Here is a 24,039-nt window from a genome sequence, read left to right as displayed (position 1 = left end):
AAATGTTTGTTTCATGTTAATCAAAATTTAGAGATTTAGGCTTTTATGCTTTAGGCTAATTATTGGCCAAGTTCGGGCTATTTACAAAAATCAATTTGGTAGGTACAGTAGATTTACTGATCGAATGAAAAATTTCTCACTTAAAGTTGGAATTTTGATCCTTCCACGCCCCTCCAAAATTAGCAACTTGTTTTCGTCCCTGGAGAAGCTTCTCTGTTTTAGTCTCAGCTTGTGCCTTCACTTTTGCTTTCAACGAGGGATTCTGTATCAATTCATCAGTGCATTTGACTTATCAGTGCAGTGCTTGTCAGCTTGTTATAAGTCCTCCGATTGGATGTATATTACACAACTGCAAAATAAACAGTATTGTTGATGATCACTTGCAACTGAAACACACTAAAAATACTTTTATATGACATTAATTTGCATGCTTAGCCCCTAATCAGTATAATGCAATATGGTTCCTGTTCTTAGTACATTTTAACACAATACAAAATTCCCTAAAATACTCGTCATGGGGTTCACAATAAATCCGAATATGATATGCAGCCCTAAACTTTCCGTGAGAGCCCCTGAGAGCCCCTGAGAGCCCCTGAGAGCCCCTGAGAGCCCCTGAGAGCCCCTGAGAGCCCCTGAGAGCCCCTGAGAGCCCTGTTAATCCTTTCTCTTACCATTCTCCAGTTTCTCTAAATTTTGAATTTTATATCGATAATGGCTCGGGGGAATGAAGGGGGCGTTGTCCTGAGTAGCCTCGAGTTGTAAAAGGCCTCTGATTGAGATCTTCGATCGGCGCAAAAGCAAAGCGTGTGACCACTGATCTGCGTGAGTGTGACGCGTAAGCCTGGCGAGCTGTGGTGGGAAAAGGCACACATTGAACTGCAAGAACGATGGCAAAATTACTCTCTGGTAATAGAAATGGCATTTCAAAAATTGCTTGCCAGGTATGCAGCGCTCAGCCAATCATTATGCATCACCCCTGACTAAAGTTGTGAAACTCCTGTTTAATACCAAGTTGCATAATTTTTCCTTCATACCTACTGCCTGGCCTAACATTGCATATTTTTCATCAAGTCTATATTTCAATTAAGACATAAGAGATTGTAGAAAATAAGGATCTGTCTCACCGTCGTGATTTTTATTTTTGTGCTTCTCGTACATTGCCTCTAAGAGCACTGGTTTCCCGAACGACTCACTATACTGAATTGTTTTCAATTAGAAAAATGCCTAAGCCGAGATTCTTTATTTCCAGGCAATGAGAGCAAGTTTGGCGGCTCGCTGCTACAGTCCTGCAAGCTCTGTTGTAAGTTGAATATGTTTTCACACTATTTTCCTCGTTGATATCTTAGCAGAAACACATGCATATTTTATTTGACCTGTTTTCAGTAATAATAGTAAAAGTGACTGTTAGGACAGACTAATGGTAATGATCTGCAGTGTGATAATGTTAATGTTGTGATATTTGAGCTTCAGTGCACATTCAGACTCCTAGACTCAAATTTATAATGGCTTTTAGAGATCTCTTGCTATACTGTAGTTTTTGGAACAGAATTTGGCTCCTGTAAAAAGCTACAGCATTTGAAAAAGCAGTGATGGGCCTTCATCATGTCAAAATCTTGAAATGGCTAAGATTATTGTACCATTTTCTTTTAAGTTCAGGCCAGCGTGAGGAAATTTTGGCTAAAAGATTATAAAAATAAACTTCGGTGAACAAGAACCAAAATGTGTTCTTTTAATGGATATGTACATATGTATCATATTGTGTTTTCAAGATTTTCTACTGTCAAAATGTACATTTTCCTAGCTATGTTCCAAAAGTTATTTTATTTTTGTCTGTTACTGCCAAGCTTTTAAATGGATTCACATGCCTGAAATAACAGAGAATTGGCAACTCACCTCACTCTAAAATCTAGCACACACTGCAGGTTTTTATCAGGGATACATGCAATTTCTATCTTTGAGGAGAAAAATTGTGCTATGTGCAGCAGAAAATAGTCCAAGATATTATTGTGAACGACAGATTTCAGGATCAAACATGTTTGGTTTTTTGTCATTGATGATCAGAGACAAGTATCATGCTCTGTGCTGTGCTCAAACAATAAAAATTGTTGAGCTGGAATGGTGCGGTGCATAGCAGTGAAATATTTCTACACTCCTTAAGGGACAGTCTTTTGTCAATAATGTTTCTTGGACTCAGAAATAACACCATCCATATCAAGTTCCTGTGATAAATTATTAAAGGCACCTTACTCCATTTATTTCGAAATAATGGATGTTAACCATCTCTGCACAGCACAGCCTTCTTCTACTTCTAAGGAGTAGAGGAATGGCCAGCACTATTGCATACTTGCTTCTTAATGCCATGTTTTCATTGAACATATACTTTGAGTCTGGCACCAACTGCCTAAAATGAGGCTGTGCTGTGCAGAGAATTGCAATGAAAATTGTGCAGTATGTGACAACAGAAGATTTTTTTGAAAGACAAAAACTGCTTGTATGGCCCATAAAGATCTGCATTGTATGCTGGGCTTTAGTGAAAGTAGGCAAGCCCAGGACCCTTACCAGTAAGCCATACTCACACCTAACCACTAGTGTCTTATTTATGTGATTCCACATGATGGTCCGGATGATGGTATACTGGTCAGGCCAGGGTATGTTCTTCATACAAAGTCACTAAAAGTCAATTTTTAAGAAGGGAAGTAAGAAAGCTCTTTGTGTTTGCTTCCACAAAGTGAAATTTAATCTGAGATTTTTCCCCAAATTTGGAATTAATAAAATTGAAATAGAAAACAGTTATTTCAAATTGATTGAATTTGATTCTCCATGAAATAAAACTTTTTAGAATTACAAACAATTGCATACCTATTCTGACTTATTTTGTGGGGCATTTTCCCTTTGAAATAAAAAAACATACTAATTTTTATTGGTTCTTAACTTTTTATGTGGATCCATATGTTGTTCATGTCACAAATTGGTAGACTTATTTTGTATTGGGTTTTGCATGAAGCAATATATAGTACAAATACATTGAAAAACGATCAGTATTATTTTAGTCTTATCTTAAATTAGCTGTTTTGATCTTGTCATCAATTTGACTTTTTTGCAGCCAAATACGAAACTTCTGATTGATGGAAAGTTTATTGAATCACAGACCAATGAATGGATACCACTTTATAACCCAGTAAGTCAAATCTTTAAATTTATATATATACTACTATAATATTTGCTTCTTATTCTATAGAAGAAAAATTATAAATAACAGCTGCAAAGGAAGCCCATGGTCTAAGGAAAACACAATTTTTTTGCACTCATCTTTTTCATTATCTTTTGTTACTATTAGCTTTATAGTTGTAATAGTTATAGCAAAATGTTAAGGGACTAGTAGCATTTGTATGTTTATTAAAAACATGTTGTGATGGGAGTGAGAGGAAATTGACAATCATTAGTGTTTGTCATATGTAACTTTTAAGGAAAACCTGATGTCCATCCATTGGAGCCCTCAGTGTTAATCACTCCCTTTAGCCAGTAAAGAAGGGGAATCCTTGCGTCATCAAATGTTGCTTCCATCAGGGCAACTTAAGTCTTCCTGTGACCCGACGAGAGTCATGCATAAATTTCCTACTAGAATGAAAGAATAAAAGAAGAAAGGGTCATCAGGCCTGGCCGTTTGTATTTTTATAGGTGAGCTGTGAATCGCTCCCCTAATTTGATGAGGCGAGCTAAATCAGTAACACATAGAATGCACTTTGAAGACAATCGACAGATGACTTAATAAGCCCCTTTAGTATCTGTCGGTTGCCTTAATGTAATTGCCTCAGTCAGGAGTGTTATGTTTTACTTCTTTCAATTTGTATTTGCTTTAACCGTGACTTAGGCACCCCTTTACTTGAAGTATTTGAAAGAACAGACTCTCTCCATTTTATGTAAAGCTGGCACAACACAAAAACAACAATTCTCTTGCAAAACAATCTCTTTGTTGCACCGAATTTGAAAATGGCTTTAGAAAACAAATTTTGAAACAAACTTAATTATACGTCTAGCACTCTTCAGAGAATAAAACGTCAGAACATAGAAGGAAAACTCTACGCTAAAATACCCAGTTTTGGATCGAAATAGGCCATCAGAAAACGCGAGGACATGACTGTTGAGGTTTTCCAATGAGTGCCCCTTTCCTATTGAAAATGTTACCAACTGCTACATAGATGGAACGATGATCAGGCTTTGCCAATAATGCGAAACATGTCGCCGTTATAGTTTTTCACCCAATCTGGGTTTTTCAGTAAATGCTGCTCGATAGTGGAATTCCATGTTTTGGTTGTCGTTTTTGATCTGCAAGACAGAGTACCCTGTTCTCTTTGAGGGATAGTTTTGTTTCTGTTGCTGGGAGGGACCTGCTGTCTTATTATATCCCCAATCTACAATTCCTAACCATTTCTTCGACTTTCCTTCCAAAAATATTCCTGTTTTCTTAAGATTGAAAGGTTCTAATCGCTACAAACGTACCTTTCGGTTAACTATCCTTTTCCAAATAGATCGAAGTTTATGCCTATCATAACAAAAACCGCCCAACAAACAAAAAGTTAATTGCAAAAAATGCAGTGACGGGAGAAATCGCTGTTACAAAAATAAGCCAATTAACCCGTTTTCAGGGTTCTCTGAATAGGAAAAGGGCAAATGAATGGAAATTTTAGGGGAGCGATTCTCCCTTCATGTTCTGTTTAGGAGAGCAATTCGTAGCTCACCTCAGGTTGCGAGGGGAGCGTGGAGGCGAGCGCGAGCTATCGCTCGCCTCAAACGGCCAGGCCTGGGTCATGTTCCAAAAACGGTGATGATGTGTTACCAGTTTTATTTAAATTAAAGTATGAGCTACATGTATATATATAAAGGTTTAAGCAATTTTACAACCAGCATAAAAGTAATTTTCTGTTTTGGTGACTTAAAATGATTCTTTATTCATGAAGGGGCTTAACTATAATATTAACCATCTTACAGGTGGGGGAGGGGGTAGACATAAAAATAAACAACATTCAAAAATAATCCTAAAGAGATCAATCATATGATGTCCATGTATGTATGGATGTCTTTAATAAGCTATTTGAGAAGAATATAGATCAGAGCTCAGAGAAGAAACCAATTGCAAAAAATGTAAGAGAACATTTGTTTTAATCATTAAAACTACTGTGATATGCGAGATACATCAAGGGACTTTGGAGCATCGACATAGCAAGAATTTTCAAGAATTCTGAAAATTATAACAAAAATTCTTAAGCCAGTTAAAGAGGCACTAATATATGATAAATTGCTTTTGTCTTCATGTCTTTCCTTTTGATGAACATGAATAAAACAAGGTGCTTCTTGCAAAAGATTATATTCTTAAAAATTTTCTGCAGAACTTTTTGCATGAAAAATTGGTCAGGTATGTTCCATGCCCTCGCTTCCATAACAATTGTTCTAATTGCCAAAGAAGCAACTTTTTACAAAATATTTCCCAGCCCTTCCAAAGCCTACTTGTGTCAAACAACGAGTCAACTTTGCTTCGCACAGAAGATATCCTGGTTATGTTATTTAACATCAGATTTAAGTAGTTGTAGAGGCTAGAGCATATGACATCCCTTTTGCTGATTATATCAGTGTTAACCAGTTTCAACAATTTTTTTGTGATGCTGCAAATGGTTTTTTGATCCAGCAAAGAAAGAATAAGATAGCAGTATGATGTACACAAAAAGTAGGCACTTTATTAAATGATAGTGACAGATAGATAATTACCATAGCCAATTTGTTGTGACAAGAGTATTTTCTTAGTTTTTTGCAATAGTGTATTTTGCCAGGACCAGTCAGTGTGGTTTGTTGTCATTGGAAGTATTCTAAAACAGAGTATCATAGAAAGAGCTTACACTGTGATAAAATATTTTCAAGGCATAGTGGCCAAATTAAAGAAGAAAATGGCATTTCCAGTATATTTCTCCAGTTATTTGAGCCCCCATTTTAATTAAACCACTTCCACCCCCTCCCCCTGGAACAACAAATAAATGTGAAATCATTGAAGGGAACTCACCGGCTTTGTTAAAAAATCTATTGAAATATAATCTTTGTAGGCAACAAATGAAGTGATTGGCCAGGTACCCAAAGCAACCCAAGGTGAAATGGAAGCAGCCGCAAATGCTGCTGCCAAGGCTTTTCCTGCCTGGTCTAACACCTCCATCCTCGCACGTCAGCAGATAATGTTCAAATTCCAACATCTTATTAAAGAGAACATGGTTAGTAACAGTTAATTATCTTTGTTTTTGCCCAAAGTCACTGGATCTCTTATATGATCCAGCTGCTAGCATTCTTCTTGGTCTTCTTTCTATTTATCCTGATTTTAACCTTCAAAGTACTATTTCTATGTCATGACTACTGATTTTTGAAAATCTTTGAAGATTTAGAATCAATTTTTACCTTGAATTAAAATATTTTATGTAACAGGATAAACTGGCAGCAAATGTTACTTTGGAACAAGGAAAGACCATCCCAGATGCTGAAGGAGATGTCATGAGAGGATTACGTAAGCATTTTTAAACAGCCTTTGTGATCTTGAGTGCTTATTCGGGAAGTCTAATTTACTCATGGTGAAATCTGTTACTTGCTGCATTTTATTTTAGTATGTCGATGAAGTGAAAGGACATACCAGTAATTTCAAAATGCAGTTGAGACTCAGAATAAGTCCCAAACTTATTATCCAAATTTAGTTACATCAATTTTCTCTTTTAAAACCCTCTAATCTGGGGTGGGCCGGTTCCAATTGCACAACATTTTGCCGTATTAATGCAGTGCTGCTAAACAACATATTTTTGTGGTAACTAGATGAGAGTATCACAGAGATCTCAAGTAGTGCTGATAAAGCTATTAACGACAAAAATATAGAGGTCCAGTTTCTGAATATGTGGCTCAATCGTTATGAAGCTATGTCAAGAACAAAGTCCAGTAATTTTGTAGCCATTATTGTAATAATATACATAAAGTACATATAAGTGTTGAAGGCATATGCTAGAAATGACACCGTTGTTTACGTTAATGATATTTTATGTCAGTCGTTGCTAAAGACATTACTAAGTGTTTAAAGTCTTTTAGCTTGAGGATCTAGTGAGTTACTTGGATGCAGTTAGATTTAAAATACGTTGCATTTGCCTGTTGCATTTTATCTACAGTACAGTACATATGGTACACTTACGTTATGAATTTTTATTTTATTCAGAGGTTGTCGAGCATGCTTGCTCAGTCACGTCTTTGCAGCTTGGAGAAACTTTGCCATCAATCTCAAGAGACATGGATACCCATTCCTACCGTGTTCCAATTGGTGTTTGTGGTGGAGTTTGCCCGTAAGCATGCGCTGCGTTTACAGTTTGTTACAAATCAGTCTCGCCGCAGCAATCATTCAATTAAGAGTAACCAGCATCATGTTTTCTCTAATGAGGCTCGATATAGTTACATCTTTTCTGCATTTGTTTTGTTTTGCATTTGTTTAGTGAGCCCTAAGCATGCTAAAGAATTCAAGCTCATAGGTAATATTCACCAGGCAAACACAGAAGACTATAGAAGAGATATTTTTAGTCTTTGTTATTTTACTCAATTAAGGATTTATTCCAGTAAAGTTTGAGAAGGACGTTGTTTTAAGAAGAAGTTGTTGAACTTGAATCGAACATATTTTATTTGCGTTGATATGTTTATTTGTTATCTAGATTTGTAGAGAATGAACCGAAATAGGCTAATCAAAAGACAACCAAAACGAGATACGAAGATGCAATGACAGCTCTTTATATGTTGTTGTTGTCCCCTTTAGTCCCTGACCTTACTCAAAACCTTTTTTTCATTCTAGATTCAATTTTCCTGCTATGATTCCTCTATGGGTGAGTCAAACGGTTGATGACCTTTGTGAAAGTAGTTTAGCTAAATAGACCAAAAGGTCTTGTTATATGTGAGTTTCTTAGAGACGTTCGCGGCCTATCAATCTCTATTTAAAACGAGAGCTTTATGATTTGCAATAAATAGGCAAACAGAGTTCTATCGTATAGAAAGAGTTTTGTGTAACTGTAAACACATCTGGAATATTGTCCATAAGAGCTAAAATTAGGAGAAAACGTTAACATTTTCACAACGACGAAAAAGACGCAGGCTGCATTTAGATACCGTATTCTCTCTAATGAGCGTCTTCTCTTCACTGAGCACTCTTCTCTAATGAGCACCCTCCTTTTTGAGCAAAAATTTGGATGACCGCCGCGCTTCAATAAACAACCCCCCCCCCCCCAAATATTATGAAAACTAATGGAGACCAGCAAGTCATCGCAATAGAAAATTTAGATATTCAAGATACCACACAATGATTTATGCAAATCGACGAGGGTTCCGACTTAAAAGAAATTGAAATTATGTATATGTTTTGCCTTTAATAAGTATGATGTAAATAGAATATTAATTTTGTAAAAATAATGACCGTTTGAATTTCAACGCTCAGTTTTTTATTGGTGGATTTTTATCCATTTACAGTGAGCGCCTCTCTCCAATGAGCGCCCCTGTCTCTGAGGCCATAAGTTAAATGAGCGCCTCTTGCGCTTATTAAAAAGAATGCGGCAGCTCCCTATGGCACAAAATATTTTTCGAATATTGGGCATGTTATATATGTACAGACTACTATTCAGTTTTCTATCATTTTTTTCTTCTCTAATGTAGCCATAAGATTCCTCCAACTTGAAACAAAAAATACGACAAATGTGGTGAATAATTTCTTATTTATCACGTTTGCCTCGCTTTTTCTTGTGTTTAGATGTTCCCTCTGGCTATTGTTTGTGGCAACACATATGTGATGAAGCCTTCAGAGCAAGATCCTGGGGCAGCAATGATGCTGGCCGAACTAGCTCAACAAGCAGGGGTGCCTGATGGCGTTCTTAATGTCATCCATGGTGCGAAGGAGTCCGTTGACTTCATCTGCGACAATCCTACCATCAAGGCCATTTCATTCGTTGGATCAGATTTCGTTGGACAATATATTTACGAAAGAGGATCTAAAAATGGAAAGAGAGTTCAGTCGAACATGGTTAGTTGCTAGCTGCCTTCTTTACCTGTTCACTGTTTTTTTTTAATTTTTGTTTACAACGATGCTGTGTAAAATATATCAATTTTTCAGTCAATTGTTTTATACCGTTTTATGAAAGATAGCTTCCGTGCATCAGAACTACCGTTCTCATTTTTGCTACTATTTAATATAGTTTCGATGTAACTTGGTTGAACTTTCTCGTAGGGTGCGAAAAATCATGGTGTGGTAATGCCTGATGCTAACAAAGAAATGACTCTTAACCAGGTAACATCAAAATTGATAGAGGATTCTATTAAAATGATATTTTCCCAATAGTTTTTTTTAACAAACTTTCATTGACAATCCATATTAGCCAAGAGATAGCTACAACTACAAATGTAATAACTATAAAGTGAAACTTTAATAATATAAAAAGGAAATTGCATACAGGGGCTAGTTTATTAAATCAAATTATAAATTAACGACTGGAAGGCTCCAAAACTGTGTAGCAAAAAGTGTAGATTCGCGAAAACATTGAACAATGGAACTCAACAGGTCAAGAAAACTTACGATACATTAAATCCTTAAAAAAGACTAATTGCCATCTAGATATCAGAAGAAAATTAGCAAGTCACTTTTTTTTCTCAACGAAAACAACAAAATATAACTGGACATCTTTTACAGACCATTATTGAAAGTCTAGTTATCTAGTCATGTTCAAGTTATTGAACTCTAGTCATCCCCATACTTATACGAATATTTGCTGTGCTTTTTTACGTGGTTTACACCCATCGATAGACAATAGGCTTCCTACTGTTTACTTTTTCAGCGTCATTGATGATCTAGAGCCGTTCTATTCTGTATTTTACTTGAAATTAAATTTATTCGGGTGGAAATCGAGGCTGTTTACCACAGCTTCAGGAAACGCCGTTTTTCCCTATCCTACCGCATAGATCGCATAAAATAAAATCGCTAGTTTTACTTTTGCCAAATTATTGGATACAATTAGTAATATTTGCTCAATTACGGTTGAGCTGTTCTAGCTATTTTCCAGCATCAGCTTTTTTTTTCTGTATACGCTACGGTAGATATTTATAGAGTTCTGTGAAAAGTGCCTCCATGAGAAGATATCCATTCATCTTGTAGTTGGTTGGGGCTGCCTTTGGCGCTGCAGGACAAAGATGCATGGCTCTTTCCACGGCTGTTTTTGTTGGTGAAGCAAAAGAATGGATTCCTGAACTTGTTGAAAGAGCAAGAAAGTTGAAAGTCAATGCAGGTAAGAGCTTAGTCTAAAGAACTAGAAATGGCTGAAGGCATGTACTAATCTGTATTTTTTAGTAATTTCTGCATTATTTTGTGATTTTTGTAAATTTGAATTAATGCTGAATCTTGTATCGTTTCAATCTGCTACGTCAACAGGTGACCAACCGGGGGCAGATCTGGGTCCACTTATATCACCTGCAGCTAAGCAAAGGGTTCTCGATCTTGTCCAGAGTGGCATAGATGAAGGGGCAAAGGTGAGTCCAAATTTATATTTTTATCAGCGGAGCAGAACCTTTTACTGTGATTGATTTAGAAATAATTTGCTTTGTATGTTAATTTTGAAATGCATCTTTTCAGATCGATTTGGATGGCCGTGGCATCTCTGTTCCTGGCTACGAAAAGGGCAACTTTGTTGGACCCACGATTCTTAGCGGTGTCAAGGTTTGAAAAATGTCATTCGTGATAACAACCCTGATGGTATAATAAAAAACTGCACGCGTATTATTAAAATGATCTGCTTGGTGTCTTATGATATATTCTCCTGATGACGATATGTCATTCTCCAAACAGGGCATGTTATTTTATTGCAATTAAAAACGCATAAAAATACTTTACACAAAACACAAAAGTGTTGCTTTATTGTGGAATGCCTAAATTATGGCCTTCTACCCAAATATTCACTATGTATGTTTAATATGAACAAAGTTTTCCTATTGTTCTTCATTTAAATGAATTTGATCTTCATTTAAATACAGCCAAACATGAAGTGTTACACAGAAGAAATCTTTGGCCCTGTTTTGGTCATTTTGGACACCGATACTCTAGATGAAGCAATCGAAGTTGTTAATTCGAACCCCTATGGGAATGGAACTGCAATATTCACTGCCTCTGGTGCCGTTGCTCGAAAATACCGCGACAGTGTCGATGTAGGACAGGCAAGTGCATTTTCTGTCATTGTTACTATAACTGCCAATCTACCAAAAGCAACATGTTAGTAGGAATATTTCGATTAAGGTTCTTCTAGAACATTCTCATTTGTTTCTCTATCAATGGTCAATCAAACAGGTTTTTTGTAAGTTTCTATTGAAATATTCTTTGCAAGTCAAAGTTGCATTTAATGGGCTTAAAAAACAATTTTATGTTTGGTAGCACTAGTCATCTAAGACCAAGCATGAGATCTTTAGGATGAGGTCAGAAGCAAATACACACGGTCCTGTTTTAAATTTGCCGAGTCATATGGCCAAAAATGTTTTGCAGTGTAAGGGCTGTCATTGCTTTTCGCAAATGAAGGATCGTATATGATCGAAATGTTCATCATTTATTGTAATCAAAAGGTTCATTTTGACGCTTTCAAACTTTAAAGTTTCTGGGACTTCAAGACTTTGAATTTATAAGAAAAAATCACAAACAAAGCCAAGGTGCATGAAATAATGATGACTTTTATCAGCATAGAAGTAATTGAGAGGTTCGTGTTTTGAACGAGTTGCAAACTATGCTAAGAATATGAAAATGGACTTATCATTGGCAAAATATGAATTCTTAAGAATACGCCTGTAATGATGACTTGCAGAATTGAATAGCAGTGTTTATGTTCCTCAAAGCCAACGATGTATTGTATGAAAGACCGTAGCTGGCACTGTGGCAACATATTTTCTTCTTGCCATATAGGTTATTGATGCATTGTTTTGTAAATCTAGTAGAAACTGTTTTAGCATGCCGGAGAACTGACTTGATATCTGTTATCTGGTCTCACTTTCTTTAATGACATAGAGTAGCTGCATATTTACTTGATTTCCACCAACAGTTATCGTTTTCATAATTGCCAATTAAAGTTGATTCACTCTTCATAACAGATTGGAATTAATGTACCAATTCCTGTTCCGCTTCCAATGTTCTCGTTCACTGGATCGCGTGGTTCTTTCCGTGGTGATATGAATTTTTACGGCAAAGCTGTAAGTTTCCATATTCGATTTTTGTAACACAACATTCTGTGACGTTTCTTCGGACACTTTGACTGATGCATCTCCAATCTAAATGCAGTTAGCGACGCTGCTCTGTCTAATAACTTTGCTACAATGTTCGATATCCAGTGATAAAGCATTTTTGCATTTGTTTTACTCTGCTTTTAAGAAAGCTTTTTGAATCGATAGATCTTGTCTGAACCGCTCTTGTTAAGAGTGTGCAATCGATCTTGTCGAACCAAAGTGCAAGCATAGTAAAAGCGGAACGAATACTGGACTCGGTCAAAAAGACAAATTGCACTAATTTTGTGATATTTTATTAATAGTAATGCTGATCATGTTCTTGAAAAAACAGAGACTCTAATAAAAATTTAGATGTTATGTTTAACTTATTTGTCCTAGGGTATTAACTTTTTCACACAATTGAAGACAGTGACAAGCTTATGGAGAGCAGAGGACACTTTAAGCAAAAAGGCGGAAGTAGCCTTCCCAAAACTTTAATTTTATGTAGTAGCGTCAGACGTACATAGCCACTGATAAGCTGTTTTTCAATTGGCCACATCATCACCCTGTATCCTTATATTTACATCTTGACTGTATCTTTACACGTGGGGACATCTTGGGTGAAGTGGATGTTGAGATTTCTTCACCAGCTTTGTATTTATAACTGTTAATTTCGTATACTGAATGAATGCTTGTGATTAAATGAATTATTGTCATATGTGCATTTTCTGTGCCTAATATGAATCTATTTTGAAATGAATACTATCTATTTTGATAAATATATCATTACTCAATCCTTGTTGTTGTTAATGGTACCGTATTTCGCTTTCCGTGTCTATAAATTGAAATGACTTGCTTGCACCCTTCAACTGGGTCTTTCTATAATGTTGGATTCTTAGTCTAAAGGTATTTGTAAGCATTGCGAATAACTCCTTTCCAAACAGCTGCCAAATTCTTCATAAAGACAGTTTTACATTGACTTTACACTGGTTTCACGTTTGTTACTATTGTTGTTCCTATAAATTGAAAAACAAGTATTTTTTGTTGGTATATTTTAGTCACAGATCCAAAGTGTGGCGTCATAAAAGTACAATTTTAGATTTTTTTTACTTTGTTCACATTACCTGAGAGAATACGACAAAATACCTCTAAAGGTGAGGAATCAGTTGAATTGATTTGATTGCAAACTGACTGAGGTATAGCAAGCTACAGAACGGAGTTTTGATAACGGGTTAAAAATGAATTTTAACATTCATGCAATGAATGAAGAGTGGTGACGTAAAAAGCATGGTTACGCTACCCATTGTCCTGTACTACAATACTTGTTTGATTGAGACAAACGAAAAAGGTTTGAAAGGGGCTAGTTACAAGCGCAGCAGCATATGACGCAGGCCTGCAACAACGGTTGAGCTTGCAGAAACCACTTTATTGCGGTACCAGAAAATAAAAACAGGAAAAATGGATTTTACAAAAAATTCCAATATTGACTATCACATTTACCGTAATTGACTGCATTTGTAACTGAAAAATTACAACTTTGGGTTCTGCTTGGAATTAATTTAATAATCAACTTAATTCTGTGAAGAATATATTGACAATTCCACGTTGAGATAAGCATTTCACAGTCCCCATCTATGTTATTGCTGCCCACATCAAGACTGGAGGGAAAGAAACCAACGTCTTTCTGACATTAAACAAAACATTACACTGATGAACCATCCCCAGACAGACGAAATGACGTATTCCGTCGTTAAAAAAAATTCTTGGCCTTGGCGAAGGATAATCGTTATGAGTCGGAGAATGCGCCGTATTTGGCCTGCTGTTAAAGAAATGTTATGCTTTCTGAAACGCAAATGCGGCCAGTTTCGACTTGCTGTTCTTTGTACTAATGTCGATTTTTTCCTTTTCCTGGCTGCAAACTTTAGTAGAGCTTTTTACAACCTCAAAGCTTTTCTCTGCTTTCTCTTTACTTCGATCGTCCAGTCCATTTTGGTTTTTTGCCTTTGCATTCCATGTCTGTTTTTCTTCGCCGGACAATTGTTTCCATTCAGCAAGAGCTTTCTTTATAATTTCTTCGGCATCCATACCGTCCCATTCGGACGAGACGTGTTCTCTAAACAACAAAAACCCAGTTTTCCTGCAAAATTATAAGCATTATCAGCACTGAGAAAGGATTTCATTTTTATAAATCAATCTTTTTTTGTGAAGTTATATGTGAAATACACATAAGAATAACGGGTTTGGCATCATAGAAAAACACTATCTTTTTGACAAGGATAGATCAGTTTTTAGCAGTTACGTATAGAAAGAGCCATGCTATGACAAAATTTGATTGGTGGTAATTATTCTTGTACATAAAAAACTTGGAGTTCTCAGACAGCTGAGGTGTTCGCAATAATATGCATTTTTGAAAAAAATTTCCATTGTAGATAATTTTTTCAATGAAATACGTTTATTTGTTTTTAACTTTACTTATAGTGATAATAATATAACAATAATAATATAATAATAATAACAATATTGGATGGAAAACTAATGACAGCAAAAATATCAGCTGTTTGAAAAATATACAGGTCCATCTTATTTTCATTTGAAAAAAAAATTAAATTGGGAAACACCTTTACCTGGGAAACATTGATACATTGATTCTATGAACTACAATGTTTTTAATTTTATCAGCGAAAAAAAAATACAGTTCCATATTCATCTGAGCAAGAATAAAAAAACTGTATGGAGCAAAAATGCCGTGACCAGGATTCGAACCTGGGTTATTGCGGCCACAACGCAATGTACTAACCACTATACGATCACGGCCATGTAGGGTGAGGAAGCAAATATCCGACATAATGTAATATGCGCACCCGTGACTGCACGTGGTCAAATATCTTTCGCACAGTTTTGAAGCAAACAGGAGCTTATAAACAGGGACGATTAAATAGCGTTTCATTATTGTTAAATTATACTCTTGTCACAAGTGACCCTGAGCCACAGAAACTCGCTACACTCTTTTTTTATAAGAACCAGTAAATTTAAGTTAAGGCTGACTGTTCTTAATTTTTTCGAAAATCTGAGGCTTGATTGTTCTTAATTTGTTCTTAAATTAAGAGGGTGTAAGCAGTGCTATTGCTAGCTTTTTCGCTCTAAGGAGGTGTTCAGGCCTCATTTGCCAACAAAGTGAGTGAGACAGCCTTAATTTGCTGACAAATTTGCATATTCACCGAAAAGGCACCCAAACATCGCTAAAAATCCTCGATTTTGAGAAAAAACGTCGTTCAAATTGCATTTTGCAGAAGCTCAGCCTCAGCTTGTTCTTAATTTGTTCTTAACTTTTGACCAGTTTTGAGGCTCGTGTTCTTATAAAATTGTTCTTATAAAAAAAGATTGTATTAGAAAAGAGTACTAGGCAATCTGAAAAATTTAAGAAAGTCATCTTCTGACTTTTTCGAAACTTTCTGTGGCCATTTGAATTTTGGCTAGCTAAAACTTTTTGCTGTCGTGCCGCCATTTTTGTCTCAGCTTGTACAATACTTTTGCTCACGAAGTGTACATTCAGAAGAAAACAAAGGAATATCCGCTAAAAGTAGTACCATAAGAAATTAGCCTTGTCCTGTGAATAGTGTATACAACCACGTGTATCAATTGCTTAAGTTCCACAAAATTCAACAAAATAATATTTAAGTCTTGTTTTGAATTCAAATATATATATATATCAATTAAAATACTTACGTCTTGTTTTTCGCTGGCTTTGTTCCTTCTTCTTTTGCTTTCGCACTTTTAGTCCCTGTTTTTTGAAAAAGAGTGGCTTGTCGAGAATCACCTTTCTTTCTGTCGGTCTTTGATTGTCCATTCATTGATCCTTTATTTGTTTCTGAATGAACTGCAACAATGAAAACTGAAACTTAATAAACAAGAAGCGCATATAATTTGAAATAGCTTTTACTTTTCATGTTTTCACTCTCTCTTTCTTCTATAATCAGCCAGACATCCAGATTTTGAACGAAAAACCAGCAACGTTTATTCAAGTATGGTTTACATTTGCAAGACAGATGAAACTTGGGTCTGAGAAATCAAGTTTTAAAGGGCAAATAAAGGCAAACATGGCGGACAAAAGATGGACTGATATTCTTGGTTCCACGTGGTGGTAAGCATGGTGCTTAGAGTTATAGTTGTTCCAGGATTGTTGCTAGAGAATTTTTACGGTGCCATTAATATGCAGAACCAGACTACGTCATGTCTAGTGCTGCTACAGACAATACAGAATCTTTACTTTTGTTGTTGTTTATTAGTGGTATAAAATTTTCAACAGTGACATAAACAAAATTATTGGTATCTTACACTAATAAATCTTTCTTTAGGTTTGAATTTGTGTCTTGTGGTTAGGCGAATACAAACTTTACAGCCTTTTTTCATAAATTGAAGATAGCAATTTCTGTGCGACAAAGGCCGCTGGAATACTGTGGCCACACGAAAAGAAAAAACAACTTGCCTCTCTGTATTTAACATGAGACTTCGGTAGCACATGCAAAAAATGACGATTCAGACTAGAAATAACCTAGTTTCTTTGTAAACAGCTTAAAAAAGACTTTGAAGTAAGAAATACCTGGTTTGTTTTTTGGCGGTAAGGTGCTGGTGAGGCTTTCAAAATATGAGGTTCCCTTACTCGAGCTCAGCGCTTTCGCCTTCGTGTTTGGGGTTAGTTTAAAAGGGTTGCTCCGCCCATCATTGAGCAAGTAGCTGTTGCCTTTGGCAGGCTGCGTTGGTGCATCTGCGTCATCTGCAATAAGTAGTTGGAGCCAGGGAATGTCATTAAGACACAAAAATTTATTTTCTGTAAACGATAGCAAATTTTGTGAAGTGTAAATGCAAACTTTCTATGAACTATTATGCAGATAGGTATGCAATCAGCTAAAATCAAAACATTGAAAAAGTTATAACTGACTTATAAGATACCAAGAACAAAAGATCTCTATCCTTGCAGATTTCTCCATTTAATCATGACCACCAACAGTTGCAAGGAAAACTCAATTGCAAGTCGCACCCTCAATGTTTCGGAAGGTCAGCTCTAAAGAGCAAGAAATCATCTTCTGTCTTATCAAGGCAGAGATCTCTCTGGATATGTATTTGTATAATAGCCCATGGAAGAAAAAGACAGGCACATATTGACAAAAAAAGGTTGTACATCGTCGTGTGCTGTAGTAAGAAGGGTTTGCTATCTCGCTTGAAGCACATAATTCATTTGGGAGTAAAAGTTTTTTAACACGGACCAGGCTTTTTCTTTTGATATCTTCAGACTTTCAACAAAGAAAAAACTCACTTTCTTGATAATCTTCCGCTTCTTCTGCCGCATCCATCAATGCGATATCATTGTCCATGTCGTCCTCATCTTTATTATCTGTCTCCATTTTGTCATTTTCGTCATCGAAACCATCCAGCGAGTCGCCAGATGACTCTTTGCGCAATCTCGACTTAATTTGCGGTCTACCTATGCTGCGCTTTTTGTTGTACGTAAGTGTTTTTGAATTTCTACAAGAGAAGAGAAGGTAAGAGCAGTGCTTTCAGAAAGACATGCTGATATCAGTGGCGGACACTTGGGGGGGGGGCGAGGGGGGCGACCACCCCCCAATACTTTAAAGGACAATGGTCTTTTGTTCTAAAACAATGGAAATGTGACGTCATCTTATTAAGACAATAGGCTTTCCCCCCATAATATTTGATCAAGTGTCCGCCCCTGGCTGATATCTAGTACTGAGCTGGTTTATCAGAACACAGCAGATTCTTCCAAGTTTGGTTACTATCTCAAATGCTTTCATAGCATCGCCCCTACGCACTGAACGTTATGTTTCTTTGTGGTAAAGCTGCTAAAGTTGAAGATAATACATCATGAGCGTCAGTAGTGTTTCTGGCTAAGATTGTGAGCCTGTGTAAAATGGTTGACTTATTAAAAATAAAAAGAATGTATGCGACAACAAAACAACAACCGTCATTGACGATGACAATGCAGACTCTGGAAAGGAAGCACACGAGAGCTGATTGTGTATACAAAGATGCCGTTTTTATGCCCTTAAAGAAAATGATTTCGCAGCTTCGAGCTGATTACTGCTGTATTAAATATTGACATCTGACAGAACCACTAGACAGAAAATTGGAAAGCTCTCATTTTCATTCTCATACAACATGCTTCGTGTCCCATTTTAGTTACATTGGAAACAAAGATGAATCAGTGAAAATCTGCCTCAGCTGACAGAATTAAGAGTACCCTGAACTCTTCGAAATTTCAGGCTATGAATCGATAGGCGTTACAAGCCCAAAAGGAAATATTAAGGCACTTCTAGGTCCAAAGAAGGAATTAAAAACTGACTGCAAAAGAAGATAAACTATAGGAATATAACCATAACTTTGCTTTGCAGAGTAAACTTGCTGTTTTATTTCTCTAATGTTTAAAGTTTGTTATTCGTACCATATATAAATAGGCTGCCAATTTTTAACATTTGCATCCTTGTCTCTATCTGAAAGGGAGTAGTTGGGACTTGACAACTTAAATTGTTATGTGAGCCTAGTGTGATTTGCTTCGACGTCAAAAGATTAAGTTTACCTCAATCATTTACATTAAAATAACATTGATAGATAATGGCCTTACCTATTAGCAAAAGGTTTAATTGATGGAAAATGAGATTCTTCCTTGGAATAGCTGGAAGTTTGATAATCTGCCATTTCTTCTTCTTCGTCATCTTCCTCCTCTTCATTTCCACTTCTTTCATCTTCTTCTTGTGCTTTTCTTCGAGCTAAATCACCGAGTCTTTCGGCTAAATTCATTCGTTTCATTGCTGTTGCATACTGAATGGCCAGACTCACGGTGTCAGCATTTGGCATAAGTTCACATATCTCAACAGCTCGGAATATCCGATCAGATTTGCAAGAGAGCTAAAAGAGTTCAAAGATAAAAGAGTACAACCTTAATCAAAATTTGAATTAAAGAAGCCAAAACTTTGTATTTTGCATTCAATTTCTTCAGGGATTTTCCAAGCAGAAGTTAAAAGAAGAAGGGCATATAATCTTAGTTAAACTCAAAGCAGGAAAGTGTTTGCTAAGTTGACTTAAAAATAATTTCGGGAGATAAGGTATCTTTTTATTGGTATAATGGTATCTTCAAAATACCCCAGCCTGCATTAATAACAGAAATGTTAAATGAAGACAATTAAGTAACAAAAAACAGTTAAAAAACAATTAAATATTTTTCATTTCTAAGAGCCTGTATAAGTGACACTATTTCATTTCATCAGTGTCTCGCTGCAAGCATTGTTCCGTGTGATCATAGCCTCATAGTACCCATTGGTACAGCTGCTTGGAAATCTGGTGTAAGATAAATCATAAACAAACTATAGCTAAGCTTTACCAGCTTGATGTTATACAAATAGAAACAAAAACGTCCTAAAAGATAAATACCGCAAACAGTTTCATCAAAAGTTTTATCTCCTCGGTTTTGGCATCTGAAATGGCATCTTCGTCTACTTGCATTCGCTTTCGTCGGTAGTAATGGTGATGTTGACTCATAACTTTGCTACATAACAAACTTTGCTAAAAACAAAATAGTCATAATTGCCCATAGCTCTGAAGGGAAATAGGCGCTGAGATTCATAAAGTAATAAAAGAAGTACATTAAAAGAAGATTTCAGTCCAGTCTCACCTTAAACATGCAGAATAAATCAAATAAATGGTAAAAAATATAAAGAAAACATCTAATATGTAATATTGCTAGGTTTTACATTTATCTTTTATTTTACAACTTATTGGCATTATTTGCCTCAATACAATTTGAGTGTAGCATTTGAAACGATCTCATTTGAAATCGGCGACAACATTGCACAAGAAAGGAAACTGGCCTCGTACAAACGCATCTGTCAACATTTCGTTGTTGTATCTTTTAGGTCAGCGATCTAAGCGAATTGTGACAAAAAAATTGAGAAGCAGTCAAGTTAATTAAAAATGGTCTGAGCTCTTGCTTGAGAAGAGGACACTCACTTTCAAAATGAGAAGGTTCGTGCTACTGCGCAAAATTTACTTCTTCCTACGTGTCCATAATAAAACCTTTTACAACTGTCGATCGAAATCGAAATATGTTTCTAAACAAATTCGCATCAATACATAGATTTAAGTGGACGTAAAAGCCAAGAATAAAATGAGTAGCAAAAACAAACCAATAAATAAAAACAAATAAATAAAAAGAAAAAAGAGACAGATGAGCTTAAAACTATTTTAGGAAAAACTTCAAAAGCAAAAACAACTGAGAGCAAACACATCCAGTGTGAATCGTCATGTATTAGAGACGACGAAGCTGGAATAAAGTTTACTGGTAAGTGAAATCGACTCACTTCGAGTTGTCCCTTCTCTGTGTCTTTATCGCAGACTGGTATTTTAAATGGAACCGAGCATGGTACAGGTCTAGGGAGCATCAGGGGGAAGGTCGAATCTTTGCAAAATATTGCCCTTTTAGAAGGAAAAATAAATCATCAGACAAACAAATAAATATGGCAATGAAATTCAGACACTATTATATCTTAATAGTAAAATGCATTTTCCATTTCAAATGATTGCATTAAGCGTGAAACTCGGAGTAGCAACTTAGAACCATCCTGTTCTAGACATCAAGCGTGCACAGCATTACCTATACGGCATCGAGAACTTAAAAAACAAATCGGTCGACAGTAGTTCTTATATATTTAAAATATTGGATTTCTGCAATCGCTTCTTTTCCATTAGATCTCGTAGGGTCGCCAAAAATGTCTAAAACACCGTTTCAAAGATGTTTTGTTACTTTTGATCCACATTCTTTATTTACAGGCAAAGTTTTGCGAGTCAAAGTTACCTTAGATCATTTCAAGGTAATCAGAAACACTAACCTTGTTTCGGCCGGATTTTCAGTTACTTCAATAATCCAGTAATTATCCGATTTAGCTTTTGTCTGTACGAGCAAATGAAAATTATTAGAATTAATTTGCATACAGCAAGGTAATTTGATTCATTGACATGTGCATGATATTAAAGTCAACAAAAGGTAAGGGCAGCTGGCTTTTGCTAGAGGGAGGGGGGCAACAGCAGTCTTACAGTGAGTGAGATTTTCCGCCTTCTTGGAGTCAAAGTGCATCCGCACTCAAATTAGTCATCACTACGCATGCTCGTTAACCCAAACGTGGGGGAATTACGCAATCGTCAGGGGACTTTTGCTTGCTTATCTCTCTGACAAGCTTCAGAATACTTCACGTCTTTCAACAGATAGTTAATAAGTACTGCTTGTAGCAGAATAGATTAGGGGCAATCTCATATATAAAAAGAAAGCGTAACTGCCATCCGATAAGCTGCCTTTTAAACTGCAATCGTTATACTACTTGATGCACTTATGATTTGAAAACATAAGCTAGGTTACTACGTATTCTTCAAGGTAACAAAAGCTGCTGCTGTATGAGCAACTTGTCTTGTCGGTACAAAATGAACCTAGCAATTATGTCCCTCGTAAATTGTTAGGAACAGGGTAGAATTAGTTTTATTCTGGTTCAAGGCACCTACAAAACTGACATTGCGATTGTAAAAATATCTAGCGCTTAAGCACAACCATGTGCAAAGGTTTAAATAGCTTGGATTGTATTAGCGGACACCAGATAACTTTAATATCAGAATCAACTTAAACTTCATCAAAAGTTCACAAGAATGCGCTCTACTGCTAAAGAAAAGGCAGGCAATCCAGGAGAAAGTGAATTTTGTCATCTGAACATTGTCGTCGTTTGAATGGGCAACAACATAACTCTGCTCGGCAAATCAGTCCTAAATCATGATCTGATTTGTCAAAATACAATTACAAAACGAAACGTAACAAAATACGAAACAATTACTCGGTTTACCTGACTCTTCAAATTGATGACAGGAGCCCATGTGCATCCAAACGTTCGCTGGAACATTCTAACAATGCCACGTGAATCAACAGTGAATGGGGTTTCTTCAGATGAAAATCTGTAAAAAGATGTTTTATACAAATTTTCACCATCATAGTTTTTTTCTTCGCATGACGGTTTCAAGATTTCATGCAATAAATTCAGTTAAAATCTATAAAATGGAAGATGTACAGAAAAAGCATTTTAGACATGGAAAAACTAAATGTTGTTATGCTTGCAGGATTCAAATCTCATCTTCAAATTTCTTTGTCGAAATTCTTATCTTCGCCTATTTTTAGCCGATATCCCTCATTACTCTTATTCAAATGAACGCGCAATTCCAGCTTAAAAAGTAAACAATAATGGAAAATGTTTCTAAGGCATTGCAAGATGAGAAGCATGCATCTGCTACCAAATAAATTACGCCAGACGATGCAACATACCCAATCCAGATGAGATTCGATTTCTTGCTGATCGGCAGCTGTTGCTCCACAGATAGCTTCCAACTAGTTTTCCCGATTTCTAGAAGCTGCATGCCCAAACATTGGCAAGAAGGAAGTCCTTGAATTGAAATATCACAAAAAATAATTTAGTAAATTTCATTCAGGCAACAAGAAAACAAAATATCATACGTCGTATTTTAATGAACCAATACTAATTCAATTCAATGGTGAAAGTTGACGGTTGAATTCAAAATCTCAAGAATCGTGTTAGTGTTTTAAGATTTTTGACAATAATATGCTGCTATGAGGTTCTTACAACGCTCTTTTATCGAACGCATGCAAATAAACACACAGGCAAAGCATATCAACTAAAGCTATATTGCTTTCAGGAGGATGGGACAAAATAGGTGCGATATAATTACTTTATTCGTATAAGTAGAAGAAAAGTAAGGTCATCTAATTACAAAGTCATACTTAACATGAAATGTGTCCACACCTAAAAAAATTAGGGTACTTTATAAACAATTTAATTTGCTTTATTACAAAAAGCCTCTTTTAATAACTTGTTTCGTCACCTGTTCCTTGGTGATAGACAATCATCATTTGAGTCTCAGAAAATGACATTGCGACAACTGGTCCAGGGATGCTGAAAATGTGGTACTGCAGACCACCCACTGTAAACAAACGCACAAGCCTTGCATCTGTTGCAACTGCAATGAACTTGCTATTCACCGCAACACTCTAAGCGGAAACCAAGACAATTTTATTGGGAGTTCTTACTACTCAAAATCAGCATTTTGATTTTCTTCAAGGAAAAGTGTCATAACCAGGTCTTCTTGATAATTAACCAAGTTTGATATTACGAATCTGCAAATGGCCTTGCAAAAAGCAAACATTTTACAACCTACTAAAAGCTTTTCGTTTGAAAAGTATAAAACGTCAGAATAAGGGTCCGAGAGAACAAGATGGGAAATATATACCCAGTTATGGATTGAAATAGGCCAATTAGAAAAATGCAAGCACGTGACCGGCAAAGTTGTCCAATCAGGACTGGAGTCCAAGAGAGAAAACGAACCCTTCTGTCTGTTACCGGTCATGTACATACGGTTATCATTATCATTATTATCTTTCATAACATCGTTGATTATCGTTTATTTGTTTAACAAATCCAAAAAATTGGAAAACCTGATCACCTTGATTTCTTCTCCTTTTGGCATTGTCATACTCCACTCCTTTGTGGAATCCCAGGTTCCAAAATGAAGGCAAACAAATTTACTGTCAAAGTAATAGAAACAATGTATAAGAATTCAGTCTTTGGACAGCATTTACAATTGTTTGAAAGGAAAAAGAGCTACCAAAGGCATTTGTAGAATTGCTTTTTTATTTACACTCACGTCTAA

The 24,039-nt window shown here is 36.1% G+C and overlaps 2 protein-coding genes and 1 non-coding gene across 3 annotated transcripts in view; 1 reads left to right on the top strand and 2 right to left on the bottom strand.

Moving 5' to 3' along the window:
• The first annotated feature begins 782 nt into the window (after positions 1-782).
• On the top strand, positions 783-12,989 carry LOC135681379 (methylmalonate-semialdehyde/malonate-semialdehyde dehydrogenase [acylating], mitochondrial). The gene is made up of 15 exons (XM_065195827.2): positions 783-941; positions 1,250-1,300; positions 3,104-3,178; positions 6,093-6,254; positions 6,463-6,541; positions 7,232-7,355; positions 7,853-7,883; positions 8,798-9,067; positions 9,272-9,331; positions 10,193-10,322; positions 10,466-10,563; positions 10,667-10,750; positions 11,065-11,244; positions 12,163-12,261; positions 12,673-12,989. Exons 1-15 carry the CDS (start codon positions 888-890, stop codon positions 12,769-12,771), a joined length of 1,596 nt encoding a protein of 531 aa, XP_065051899.1. The 5' UTR covers positions 783-887; the 3' UTR covers positions 12,772-12,989.
• LOC135681378 (WD repeat and HMG-box DNA-binding protein 1) overlaps positions 12,698-24,039 on the bottom strand; it is a 24,684-nt gene continuing 13,342 nt past the window's right edge. The window contains exons 18-29 of the mRNA XM_065195826.2: positions 23,833-23,914; positions 23,215-23,380; positions 22,640-22,757; positions 22,167-22,275; positions 21,171-21,232; positions 20,643-20,757; positions 19,717-19,848; positions 18,911-19,194; positions 17,588-17,796; positions 16,874-17,047; positions 16,000-16,150; positions 12,698-14,410 (exon numbers count right to left, since the gene is read on the bottom strand). Of these exons, the coding sequence (XP_065051898.2) occupies positions 14,107-14,410; positions 16,000-16,150; positions 16,874-17,047; positions 17,588-17,796; positions 18,911-19,194; positions 19,717-19,848; positions 20,643-20,757; positions 21,171-21,232; positions 22,167-22,275; positions 22,640-22,757; positions 23,215-23,380; positions 23,833-23,914 (1,906 nt within the window). The 3' untranslated portion in view covers positions 12,698-14,106. The remainder of the gene's footprint in view (positions 14,411-15,999; positions 16,151-16,873; positions 17,048-17,587; positions 17,797-18,910; positions 19,195-19,716; positions 19,849-20,642; positions 20,758-21,170; positions 21,233-22,166; positions 22,276-22,639; positions 22,758-23,214; positions 23,381-23,832; positions 23,915-24,039) is intronic.
• On the bottom strand, positions 15,016-15,087 carry Trnah-gug (transfer RNA histidin (anticodon GUG)). Its single transcript has one exon. It is a non-coding gene; the product is annotated as a tRNA-His (tRNA).

The sequence above is a fragment of the Rhopilema esculentum genome, chromosome 12 (assembly GCF_057945365.1).
Source record: "Rhopilema esculentum isolate cy_ngs chromosome 12, ASM5794536v1, whole genome shotgun sequence".
NCBI classification, from domain to species: domain Eukaryota; kingdom Metazoa; phylum Cnidaria; class Scyphozoa; order Rhizostomeae; family Rhizostomatidae; genus Rhopilema; species Rhopilema esculentum.
Note: the sequence above shows the minus strand (reverse complement) of the source record. Positions and strands in the feature narration are given on the sequence as shown.